This window comes from Melanotaenia boesemani, chromosome 5 (genome assembly GCF_017639745.1).
Source record: "Melanotaenia boesemani isolate fMelBoe1 chromosome 5, fMelBoe1.pri, whole genome shotgun sequence".
Lineage (NCBI taxonomy): Eukaryota > Metazoa > Chordata > Actinopteri > Atheriniformes > Melanotaeniidae > Melanotaenia > Melanotaenia boesemani.
In genome coordinates, this window is record NC_055686.1 from 7,258,591 (window position 1) to 7,272,306 (window position 13,716).

A 13,716-nucleotide genomic window follows, 5' to 3' on the forward strand; every position below is an offset into this window, starting at 1 on the left:
AGAGGTGTGAGTTAATGTAGGAGAAAGTAGCTGCAGAGGATAACATCCAGATGTAATTAATGCTTTAATGGGAAGCTAATAAAAAAAAAAGTGAAGTTGGGTATTCATTGCGCTACTTCAGATGTCCATGAGAAGAAAACTGAAAAGCTAATCCAAGTTTCCAGATTTCCCAGATTTCTATAGAACATAGGACTGCCTGTGTGACACACGCCAATAATAAGCTAATAAGCTGCTAATTTGTTAAAATATTTGAACTCTTCAGTGTTAGTTTCATGTGTTTAAGTTCCATACAGGCTTAAATCTGTAAATATTTACTGATTTAAATGTAAAAAAAAAAAAAGAAAAAGAAAAAGAACTGTGATTACTGTGGTGTGGAAAGTCCATGAAGCAGCTCATTAAACGACCAATGATTTACAGACCTCAGTCAGACGGTGAGACGACTGGATCCGTTGACAGGTATGTAGTATTTGTCTGTGATATAATGTAAAATAAATCAGAAACTACCAGGAATAACAATGTTTAAAGACCAAGCCGTGTCACTAAAATTCACCTTCATGCTGATGATTTTCAACCAAATGATTTCTAAGTAGAGTCTTGTCATTACGGGAGAGAAACTGAAACTAAAAGCCATGAACCTGATGCATAAACATACTGGAAAAAATATTCCAGCATGGTCTGTGATTCTGTATGTGTAAAAGAAAATCTTACATAACAGAGGTGTGAAATATTACTGTTTGTGGAAGAATTGACGTAGCAAAGCATGCATAGTGTAAGTTAATATTAACTGGTGATGATTACAAGACTGGATTAAATCCAAACTTGTGATCAGTTGACTGAAAACAAGGAAAGACAGGACATGCTGTATCATAAACGTTATGTTGGTAAACTGATTGCCTTTAGGTTTCAAGCTTATTTGAAATATATATATATATATATATATATATATATATATATATATATATATATATATATATATATATTTTTTTTTTTTACCAATGTTTGACTCATTTCATTTTCAGAGCACTGCAATGCATCACCAGAGAAATGAATCTGTTCCATCTCATCTAAAATCTCTGGGCGGGATTTTTTTCCTTCTCCTACAAACCCAAGTTTATACAGGTGAGTAAAAATCAAATAAAATGTCAGTGTAGGTCATAGAAGTGGGTTTTTATTACGATACTTATTGCTGCTCTACAGACATGAGTACTAAAGTACAACACTGCATTTATAGTTAAAGTTTATGGTGTAAAAATATAAAACCTTACCTTTGTACTGTAACACAGAAACTATTATATTCTTACATTTTATTTAGTAATATTAACCCAGAGTTGTGATTTCCAGGTCAGCCGGTAGTAGCGACTATTGGTGATGATGTGATCCTGCCATGTCTCCTGGAGCCTGCAAAAGATGTCTCTGGCTTTACGCTGGAGTGGTCCAGACCTGATCTGGACCCCAGATTTGTTCATGTGCAGCGCAGTGGTCAGGAACTTGTGGACAAAACGCATAAACTGTTTGAGGGAAGAACTTCGATGTTTATTGATGAGCAGAAACACGGAAACGTTTCCCTGAAACTCTCCAAAGTGAGAATATCCGATGAGGGAACGTACAAATGTTTTATTCCCGAGCTGAGTAAGCAGTCGTTTGTCCAACTAATTGTTGGTAAGTTCACATTTAATATACATGTTTAAAATTAATTAAGCAGAATTAAACTAAATTCCTAAACATTTCTTTGTTAGCATCAGATGTCGCCTCCTCACCTGTTATCAGTGTAGCTGGAATCGACAGAGACAGCAGAGGACTGGTGTTCCTGTGCGAGTCTGCAGGCTGGTATCCGAAACCCGAGGTGTTCTGGCTGGACGGCGAGGGAAACCTGCTCTCTGGATCTACAGAGATAAACCAAGGTCCTGATGGTCTGTACACCGTCACCAGCACAGTGACTGTGGAGAAGAGAAGCAACTTCACCTGCAGAGTCACACAGGAAAATATCAACCATCCAAGAGAGGGACACGTACATCTTCCAGGTCCAAGTCATTTTCACTACAATAAGTACAAATAAGTAAAACTGTATTCCACTGAAATAACATAATTCTGTTTTGTATGTTTTCAGATGATTTCTTCAGGGTCTCAACCAGTTCAGCTGTTCCCATCATCACTGGTTTGGCCGTTACTTTGGCTGTTTGCCTCCTGTTTGTTTTAGCAGGAGGCGTTTTTATGTGGAGACGGAGACAAAATATCACCAGTATGTCACATATATGTTTCCATGTTGTCTAAATGTCACATTAAGTCAAGACCTTCAAAAGGAATTATCAGATTAAATTGGATTTAGTCTCAACATCCCATTTTATATCTAATTTTAAACTTGTATTTATAAATCTTTATTGCAGTGGAAATTTTCATTTTGCCTGTTCTATTTGTGCCCAGAAGTCAATGAAGCAGTAAGAGAGAACCAGACTGAGATTGCAAAAAGTGTCCAAGAGGAAGAAAATCTTATTAATAATCCGTCTGACTCAAAGGAGGAGACATTCAGCTCGGTAAGAAGCTTTTATCTGAGTTCAAAATGACATGAACAGACTGAGAATCACCTGGAGAATCAGCTGGAGAAGAAGTCAGCAATGATCACAGACCTTCATACAAAAGTATCCACTCCGTCTCTAACAGTACACTTTAAGATTGATTCTAATGTTTATTTATGGATATGAGGCGCTTCTAGTGTTTTTTTTTTTTTTTTTCTTGCATAACAGTAGGGCAGCATTTAAATCTGTCATTAATTTATTCCAGATGAGCATATATTTTATTTATATTTAAAATAAAGCTAGAATTTAATATTATGCAACTGTTATAAATCAGTGTTTTGTTCACATATCTTGAAAAACCTCTGATATTTTAAGGTGTTTTAATATTTGTTGAAAAGATTAGATAAATTTGAATTTGATGGTAGAAACATGTATGTAAAAAGATGTGCCAGGTCGAATGTCTGCAACTCTGCTTCATTCTTCTTCTAATGGCACCTCAGAGACTATCTTAGGTGCTCATCCCACCGATGTTACTGACATGTTGCCAATTAGCTTAATTATTTGCAGCATGTTCCTCCAGCTGTGTGATCCAAACGGCAACTTCCAGCGGTGAAATGTGAAGCCTATGCAGAAGTGCAAAAAATTGCAGTTCACCCCTCATCCACTAGGGGCTGGCTCCAAAACAAAGTCAATCCCCATAGAGTCCCATGTTAAAAAGACCAACTTCACAGCAGACATAAACATGATTAAAACCTGGTAAAAAAAAAAAAAAAAAAATCCATTTTAGGATTAATAGGTCAAGTTTACCTTCATGACAACTCCAAGAGAGTTTATTTTTTTTCTAACTCATCTGTTTGGATGTTATTTAATTTTAAAATACAGCATAATTAGGGGTGTGTCTTTTTAATTGACAGATATCCAAAATCCGCGGCAAGAAAAGAGAGTGTAGCACAAACGTGGTTTTTAGCCGGCTAAATCAGCTAGAGGCAGATTGGAGTTTGATGGTTGTCAATCATCCACCCCCACCTTCGCAGTCTGGATTTTCCGGGACTAACGATACACGTGACGCTACCAAGATGGCGATGGTGGGAACGCCCAATGAGCTTAACTTTTGCTCTTCAGAATCCTGCGGGTGATGTCATTTTTTAGCCAGTTAGCTAATGTTAGATCCGAGTTGGCTCAGTTTGCTCTTAGCTACAGGCAGCTCAGAGTTTGATAGACATCAATCATCCACCCCCACGCTCACAGCCCCCCTCTCAGCTCCACCATTTTGCCCATTTTTTTATTTTTCTGGACCAACAGCAGGAACTTCACTTTTGCTGTTCAGAAACCTACGGGTGACGTCACAGAGGATCCATCCATCTTTTAAATACAGCCTATGGTGTGATTTTAGTACCACTTACTTTTCCAACCTTTTTCTTAAAACTTAAAAACAATTTTAAGTATTTTACTTTCAACATTTGATATGCATTACATGTTCTATCATGAATAAATACATATTTTACACACTGTCCTACTTTTTGGACAACAACTATTATTTTTAAAGTTTAACAGTGAAGCAGTTTTTAATAATCATCTTTGTTTTTGTCTGACAGCTGCAAACATCTGAAATGACAAAAGAAGAGCTGCAGAGTGCCCAAGATGAAGTGATGAGGAAATCAGGAATCATGACCCTCCTTCAACAACTAGTACTCACGTCCTGTCAACATAAGAACACACAATTTTTCCCCCACAGTTCTCAAAGGAAATGGTTACCTAAACTACAGATGTGTTGGATTTAAAACCTTATTAGCTATTAAAGTTTAGCATGGTGTTGCTATGGAAACAACATGCAAAGAAAAAAAATGCGTATTATACAGAAAAAAAAAAACTTATACTGAACCCCCTCAAAGAGAATTTAACTGCTTTTGTGAAGACAAACTTTTTAGAAAAAAATTCAAATAAAAGCTTGACTGAATGATGTGGTGGGATTGTTCACATTGTTTACATGAGAGACTGAATTATCCTTCAATTCAGAATAAAAATTAAATCCTCTTTAAAATGACCTTGTAAACACATAATTTCAAATGAAAACAGCCATGTAATAATACATTATTAAATACATTTTTAAATATTGAAGTAACGGAAATATTTTAATAGTTTTATTTGTTTTTTGTCATTCAGTCAGAAACTCATTTGTCCACTTAAATTTACTCATGAAAGAGAAACTGGTTAAAATAATAATAGAAATTCCTGTAAGTGTTTGTGTTCGTCAGTTTAAAATCTTAATAAATAATTATTTCCACACCTAGCTGGAGAAACATGAAAGTGCCAGGTCCTCCTGGTTTTCCAGAGTAAGTAGTCGCAGTATTATTACAGTAAATCCATTTTCATTTATCATCTCATCCTGAAAACTGTTTACTTTCTTCATAAAACTGTTCCTCATCTTGTTTAATCTCTTTTCCATCATCTCATCTCTCACAGAGATCAAAGAAGCAGCAAAGACATGAGGAAATAAAAAAGGAGGTGGAGTCTGCAAAGCAAGAGGTTTGTCTGTTGTTTCTTTTTAACACCCAAGTAACAGACATGTATACACACACACACACACACACACACACACACACACACACACACACACACACACACACACACACACACGGCTAACACACTAAACCAGCATTGTAGTCACACTCCACTCTTTGATCTCCTGTTAATGAGAAGCTAACCTGGATACACAGCTTTGTTATCCAGACCCTGCAGGAATTTACATTGTTGATCATATTTTTATTCTCCCTCTGGATTTTCTCTGCTGGCTCAGACTGAAACAACCCCGTTAAAAGTTCCAGTCAGAGTTCCAGATGTCATCCTGATGTTACTGCCTCCTGGTGGTTGGCGTGTTTTACTTCCCAGCATTCCCTCCAGCACATTAGTTTTATTCCATAGCGTCATATTGTACAGCATGGTTATCTTGGTTGATTGACAGTTTGTTCCTCTCTGGTTGTTCATGGATACCACGTCACTGATAGAGAGAATACAAGTGAGGTTAAACACTGAACATGATCTTTACTTAGTGGAGCATGGAGCGCTTCCTTTTATTGTTGATGTTAAAAGACAAGATATGGAAGTTTCTCTCTTAATCTTCTCTCCTTATAGTTAGAGGAACTATTTTCTGCAAACAAGAATCTCAAAGTGGAGAAGCAGCAGCTGGAAGATGAGCTGGTTAACATGAAAACAGAGGTTAGTTTTTTCTCTTCTGTCCATTTTAAATCCATGAAAAGCTACAGATGATAAAATTGACACAGTTCCACTTTTAGTTTGGTTTATTGTTCTTCTCTCTCAGATGATGCAGCTCCAGCAGGAGAAGAAAGAAAAAGAAGAATCTGAGAGAAATCTGAAGAACCAGAACGAGAAGGTTTGTCTATTAATGCAAATTATTTATACATTTATTTTTTCTTTTTTAACATTTACAGGACGCATGTTTACGTGGTAACTGCTGGTACACTGCAGCTTCTCCTGATGGTTCAAACAAAATAAGAGAAGCAACCAGACGAGGACTTCATCAGAACATGTGATAGATTGTTTAGTTTAACGAAGAAACTAAAGGAAAACATCTTTACAAAGATTTCAGTCATTAAAGAAAAAACCATCATGTTCTTATTCAGACATTCTCCAACCTGAAGACCAGCTGGTCCAGAGTTTCCTCCAAAATCTACCTGCTTCCTAAACCCTGCAGAACGTTAATCTGTGGGATTTATAGTCATTGGCTGGAATAACACCTCTTCATCTGTCCTGCTTCCAGTTGGAAGAGCAGCTCAGGGAGGAGAAGAAGAAGAGAGAGAAATCTGAGAAAGATCTGAAAGACCTGCAGAATGAAAAACACCAGGTTTGTTTTCTAAAGCAAATTATTTTCTGTTTTTCTCTCTAAATACATCAAAGTTCTGCTGAGACCAAACTGATACAGAAACCCAGAAAACAAGCAGACAAGACTCCAAACAAGTTAAAATAAAAAGAAAGTTTTATCTTTGCGACATTTGGTCCAGATTCTTGAATTAATAAAAGCAGTGGAAGTGGGAATTATAGTTAGAGTGGAGATATTGTAAAAAAGGATTATTTTAAGTATGATATTACTAAAAGCTCGTTTCATTCCTCTCCTTTCCCAGTCTGAGAAGCAGCTCCTGCAGGAGAAGAAACAACATGATGAAACTCAGAAAAAGTTAAAAGAGATGCAGATAAAAAACGATCAGGTTTGTTTCTTACTGCGAATGTTTACTTTTCTTCTCCATGTACTCAGATGATACAAAAAGAAAAAAACCAGAGAGATGAGACACTGAAACGCTGGAAATGAGACATCTGTGTCCCCTGATAGACAAAATCTCATTTCATTCTTCTTCTCTCTCAGATGCAGAAGCAGCTCCAGCAGAAAGAGGAATCTGAGAGATACATGAAGAACCACATCAGGGAGGTTTGTCAATTAATACAAATTATTTATACATTTATTTTTCTTTTCTCCACCAACATCAACGTGTTGCTGAGACCAAGCTGGCAGGATGGATCCAAACGTTCAGAAACCAAACAGACGAGACACCAAAACTCTGAAACTGAAGAAGACAGTTTAACATTGAAGTATATTTACAGGACGCATGTTTACCTGGTAACTGCTGGTACACTGCAGCTTCTCCTGCTGGTTCAAACATGAATGAATCAATAAAATAAGAGAAGCAACCAGACGAGGGCTTCATCAGAACATGTGATAGGTTTTTAGTTTAATGAAGAAACTAAAGAAAACATCTTAACAAAGATTTCAGTCATTAAAGAAAAACCCAACATGTTCTGATTCAGAAGTTCTCCAAACTGAAGACCAGCTGGTCCAGAGTTTCCTCCAAAATCTACCTGCTTCCTAAACCCTGCAGAACGTTTATCTGTGGGATTTATAGTCATTGGCTGGAATAACATCTCTTCATCTCTCCTGCTTCCAGTTGGAGGAGCAGCTCAGGGAGGAGAAGAAGCAGAGAGAGAAATCTGAGAAAGACCTGCAGTCCGAAATCCACCAGGTTTGTTTTCTAATGCAAATTATTTTCTGTTTTTCTCTCTAAATACATCAAAGTTCTACTGAGACCAAACTGATACAGAAACCCAGAAAACAAGCAGACGAGACTCCAAACAAGTTAAAATAAAAATAAAGTTTTATCTTTGCAACATTTGGTCCAGATTCTTGAATTAATAAAAGCAGTGGAAGTGGGAATTACAGTTAGAGTGGAGATATTGCAAAAAAGGATTATTTTAAGTATGATATTACTAAAAGCTCGTTTCATTCCTCTCCCAGTCTGAGAAGCAGCTCCTGCAGGAGAAGAAACAACATGATGAAACTCAGAGATGAGAGATGAGACACTGAAACGCTGGAAATGAGACATCAATTTCCCCTGATAGACAAAATCTCATTTCATTCTTCTTCTCTCTCAGATGCAGAAGCTGCTCCAGCAGAAAGAGGAATCTGAGAAAGACCTGCAGTCTAAAAACAACTAGGTTTGTTTTCTAAAGCAAATTATTTCCTGTTTTTCTCTCTAAATACATCAAAGTTCTGCTGAGACCAAACTGATACAGAAACCCAGAAAACAAGCAGACGAGACTCCAAACAAGTTAAAATAAAAAGAAAGTTTTATCTTTGCAACATTTGGTCCAGTTTCTTGAATTAATAAAAGCAGTGGAAGTGGGAATTACAGTTAGAGTGGAGATATTGCAAAAAAGGATTATTTTAAGTATGTCATTATTTCCTTTATGCTGGATGAGACATTTTACAAGTTTTAACGTGTCGCCGAAAGACTGGAGGGTCCATGTGGAAGTTTCTGTTCAAAAACATTCAGAGAGACGACAGAAAGACAGAGATGCTGCAGAAAGATGTAGGAAATGATACTAATTCAATTCAGCTTCATTTGTTAAGCACCAATTCACAGCATCCTCCTCTCATGACTCAAACTAACCACAGTCATCCAGTCAGAGTTCATACAGGCTAGTTCAGTATTACAGAATTATAGAATACAGAATTACTTGCATATTGAGAGTTGTCGTCCGACTCAGAGAAGTCAGCAGAGAACTCTGACTTGCTGCATCAAAGAAAAACAGTTTTTTTAAACCCAACTCTAGCTGAGGACTAGAAAAAGAACCATAGAAACTGATAAAGTGAGTGGGGAGAGACTGGATGGCACCACTGTCTTCTGGTTCCCAGAAAGGATTCACACATAAACAGGCTGGTATTTCTAAACAACTGTTTCTATCTAGCAGGTGTAACCACCAGTCACATTTCCAAGGCCTGGAAGAGTTTGGTCAGCCTGACCTGACACAAGCCTGCACCATGACCCAGCAGAAAGGCAATAACTTCACTGTTCTGTAAAAGGAAAACACACGTTATGTAAATATAACGTAATAAAGGAAAAGTATATAATGTAATGTAATAAATGAATAACTGTAATAAATGAATAAAGAACAATGATTATACGTGTTTATTATAAGAGTAAATATGAGTGATTATCATATGCAGTAAAATTACTTCCACACAGGTCCTCACATGTTGGGAAATATTCGCGTTATGATGAGGTTCATCTCTGTATGTTAAACATGTATATTTGCTTTGGTCTTATAAAGCATTGTGATGACCTGAGGAAAGGAAATTGAGACATATTTACTCTGACCTGCTTTATTTTCATCAGATTAAGATGTTTCACCACAGCTTCCTCTCCTCCTTCCTCTGTTAGTGATCAGCTGATCGGCTTTTCTGCCCCTGCATCGTCTCTCTTGTTTATCATTCAGCTCGTGTTGAGGAGGAAACTATCAGGACATTGATGTGAAACGGTTTTAATTAGATAGTCTATTGTTTGCATTGATTTAATTTAAATTTTGTTATTAGCTGAGGTTTGCAGGAGCCACACCTGTGAAATCTGCTGGTTATAACACAGCCGGATGGATCAGGTTCAGATATCTAGTGAGAGTGAAAATCTAAGCTCAAACAAGGGGATGTCTTCTCTAAACCACTGGTTTACTGTTTAGGAGACATTAATGTCATGGAGGGAAATTAGAAACAGGTTCTGAAATACAAATCAGAGCAGGACCTTCTCTAGTCTTGACAGGTGGAAAAAATGTTTCTATGCAGGGGCGGGTCTAGAAAGGCTTGATGAGGGTACCAGGCAGGGCCAGGTGATGTTTTTCAGTGCTGATGTAGAAGAACATATAAAGGTGCTTTACAAGCTGAGTTCATATCAAGGTGCCTTAAATCTTAACATTTGTTAGCAACCCCCTCCCCTCCTGGAAGTGTGTTAAGGAGTGTGTAGTTTGTTGTACTTTGTTCATGTAGGTGTGTCCAAATAATTTACAGTAAGTGTAGAAACATGTTTTTAAAGGATTAATTATAAATAAATTTAAACAACAAAAATATATTAGATATTATTCTTTGAATAATCTACGAAGAACTTGTTATAGAAAAAAAAGTGCTTTTTGTAACTCAGTCGGGCAGAAATTCGTGATAAATCCTACACGTCTGCTGTTTAAGAGTTTTACATTAAACATTTCCAGGCTGCTTGTTTTTGTATGAACGAGAGAAAATGATGATTTATAATAATAATAATAATAATAATAATAATAATAATAATAATAATAAAATAAATAAATAAATAAAAGTTCAGAAAACATTTCAATGCAGATATAAAATTCTTTTACGCTTAATATTTTTGGTGAAAGATGAACTTTAAAAAAAAAAAAATTTTCTATCTTGAACGTTTTGATCATGAAGATGTTTAAAAATTCATAACTCTGAACAACAAAAACAACATATCCTCCAGGCTGTTCTACAGTTGCTGCTGTTTTTCAATTCTTCCCTGAAACTCATTACATCACCTAACATGGTTTAGCACATAAACACAAACTATTTTATAATTCCCACATTTACAGAATGTGTAGAAACTCAGATGCAGTAACAGCATCCACCACAGAGACAGTCAGAATACGTGTAAACATGGTTTTTGTTTCCTATAAAACCATTGTGAATTCTTTCTGATCGGATCAGCTGACATGATGCATTTTATTCTGATTGGACATGTGATCAGATTAAAAGTGCTCCATGTAAACACATTACTGATCTAAAACAGTGGTTTTCATCACTTTTCAGGCCAAGGACTCATAAGTGGATGCAGAGATGGAGCAGGTACCATCATGCAGCTGGCTTGCATGTGTACTGTAAGCTTATGTATGAGTGTTACGCTTGTTTAGCTAAAAAGTCTAATGAGATCTGTAGGTTTGGTGACCCAGACATTGTCACTATGCAGCAGCTCTGAGAGCTTCTAGAGGAGTAAACACTTCCAGACAGATGAGTAATTCCACCACCATGACAACATTGTTCCACTATCAAACCTCAGAGTGGGTCTTCTTCTCCCACAGCAACACAGAGATTAAAGAGACACATCTGCACTCTTCTTGAATATAATGACACCTTCCACCTTCTGGTGGAGGACATGTCTCTTGGGCTTGGTGAGTTCTTTAGTCAACACATTTAATATGAAGAAACTGAAGAGGCTCTAGTGTCTAGACCAGTAATGGGGAACCAGACCCAGCCAGCATGTAACAGTCTAGTGGTGGGTCCTCCTCTTCGTGTGCAGGAGGTGTGGGAGGACAGGTCTAGGTTAGTCTCCTACTGGGAATGAACTGGTGTCCAGCTTGAGAGAGTTCCTGAATGTTGCTGAAGATCTTTTTTACTGAAAGATAAAATTTTCTGCCTCCATTTATCCATTGACTAAAATATGTTGGATTCATGTTAATATGTATTAAAATTTGAGGGGAAAATATATAAAAAAATGTATTTAACACTAAATGTCTGATCAACCGAAAGCTTCAGGACCCCTGTAGTACCTCTAGACCTCCTGCTGAAGACCTCTGGTTTAATGCATGAGATGTCTTAAAATAACCACTAGGTGGCAGTAAAACTCTATTTCTTGTTCTCTTTGCTCACAGAGATGATGTCACTGTTTGCTGTTTGGTCAAATAACAGAAACCAACATGAAAATATCTTTGTTTAGTTTTACATAACTGTTCCTAAAAAGGTGGATAAAAACAAAGATGATAAAATATTAAAAATATTCATCATCTAATGATTAGTGAAGAAAATTGATGTATTTCGTTGACGCTTTCTCCTCTTTTTACTTTGTATTATGGGTTGATTTGTACAGAACTTTGGTTCTGGCTTTTTTGTAAATATGTGCAAATAAACTAGACATTATTTACTTAAACGTCACGTTACTTTGCTTGGTATGTATATATATATATATATATATATATATATGTGTGTGTGTGTGTGTGTGTGTGTTTTGTTTCTTTTTTTTCTGGCATGAAGGAGAGTAATAATGGGCAGCGTTGGCATGCTCTCCTCTGACATCACCAGGTTAGCATCCTTCATTGGCTTGAGTCCCCATGATAATTTCTTACACTAGTCTCTACTGTAAAACAAAAAATAGGATTAACCAAACCTATGTATATATCTCTAGGGTTTACAGAGAATGGTCTGAAGAAGAGAAAATATCCAGTGAGCAGCAGTTGTCTGGAGCAGAATATCTTGTTGGTGTCAGAGGTCAGAAGAGAATGGACAGACTGGTTGGAGATGATAGAAAGACAACAGGAAGTCAAATCAGCACCGGTTCCAACCAAGGTCTGTAGAATAGCATCTCTGAACTAGGGCTGCAACGATTAGTCGACGCTGTCGACAATAGTCGACAATAAAAATAGTCGACAACTAATTTACCCGTCGACTATTGTCGGCCAAGAAGAAAAACAAACAAAAAAAAAAACTACAGTGAGACATCATGTTCTTCTCTATCTCCTGAGAGTTGCACATGCACAATAAAGTCCGCCAGGGGAAAATGACTGCTCCGACTACGGAATATAATGGCGCAGACAATGTCAACAGTCTGAAATAACTTCACGTTAAACTTAGAAAATAAATGAAATACATGTGAGATTTGTAAAGAGGACCTTGCGTACCACGGAAGTACGTCTGCAATGCTCGAAAAGGAGGCACGTCAGACTTACATAACAACCTCATGCAAGATTTCAAAGCTGAAAGTGAAATAAGAGCCATTTATTAATTATGACATACATAATCCGATTGGTCAACTAGTCGTTTTAATAGTCGGTGACTGATCAATCATCAGAATAGTCATTAGTTGCAGCCCTACTCGGAACACACAACACATCCATCCTTGAAGCAGACGGGCCACAGCAGCAGAAGACCACACCGGTGCCACCTGTAGGCTAAGAACAGGAAACTGAGGCTACAATTCACACAGACTCACCAACACTGGACAATAGAAGATGGAGAAACGTTGTTGGTCTGATGAGTTGGGATCTCAATCCAATAGAGCAGCTTTGTGATGTGATGGAACGAGAGATTCTCATCATGGATGCAGCCGATAAATCTGCAGCAACTGTGTGATGCTGTCATGTCAATATGGAGCAAAACCTCTGAGAAATGCTTCCAACACGATGTTCAATCTATCACACCAAGAATTAAAGCAGTTCTGTAGGAAAAAAAGGGTCCGACCCAGGACTAGAAGGTGGCTGAAGAGAGTAATCTTAAACATTTGAATGTTTTTATAAATAATCACTTAAACTATTTGAAAATGAATGAGCCATCCCTGTGAAAAGTGATGGACTCGTTCTCAAAGAACTGCTGTCTGTCTGTAACAATACGGACACCTGCCTCGGAAAAAAAAACCAAAAAAAAAAAACACAGTCCATCTAAAAACATCCTTTGGATTCCTTGACATCAAACATCAGTCCCTGTTTTACTGAATCAACTTAGAAGCTTTTGGAGCTATCAAGGAGTAATATAAAAGCAGACGCACACTGTAAATTTGCAGGATTATGTTATTTTTAGTCACTGCTGCTTTAAGAATGACTGTCCAGTTTGCACCCAACAGCAAGATTGTAATGAGGACTGTAACTAGTTTGTATGTGGATCAGCAATCACTTCAGGGTGTCGGATCAGGACAGCAATTATATATATTCAGGTGAGTTGAGATGAATGAGAGAATGTCCAGGTCCAGGATTTAACTTTGAACTTGTCCTTTATTTAAACATGAACATCATGATGAGAGTGGTTGATTAGGATTGTGTGTGTTTGTGTGTGGTTTTCTACAAAAGAGAATAAAAGAAATACAAATTATGAGTACAGGTCTACAATTACATT

At 37.1% G+C, this 13,716-nt stretch overlaps 1 protein-coding gene across 1 annotated transcript; it reads left to right on the forward strand.

Annotated features, from left to right (window-relative positions):
- The first annotated feature begins 428 nt into the window (after positions 1-428).
- On the forward strand, positions 429-3,126 carry LOC121640315 (butyrophilin subfamily 3 member A2-like). Its single transcript, XM_041986025.1, has 7 exons — positions 429-456; positions 1,020-1,119; positions 1,342-1,659; positions 1,737-2,021; positions 2,108-2,239; positions 2,422-2,531; positions 3,094-3,126. The coding sequence occupies exons 2-7, from the start codon at positions 1,029-1,031 to the stop codon at positions 3,124-3,126; spliced, it is 969 nt and encodes a 322-aa protein (XP_041841959.1). The 5' UTR covers positions 429-456; positions 1,020-1,028.
- The last annotated feature ends 10,590 nt before the right edge of the window (positions 3,127-13,716 follow it).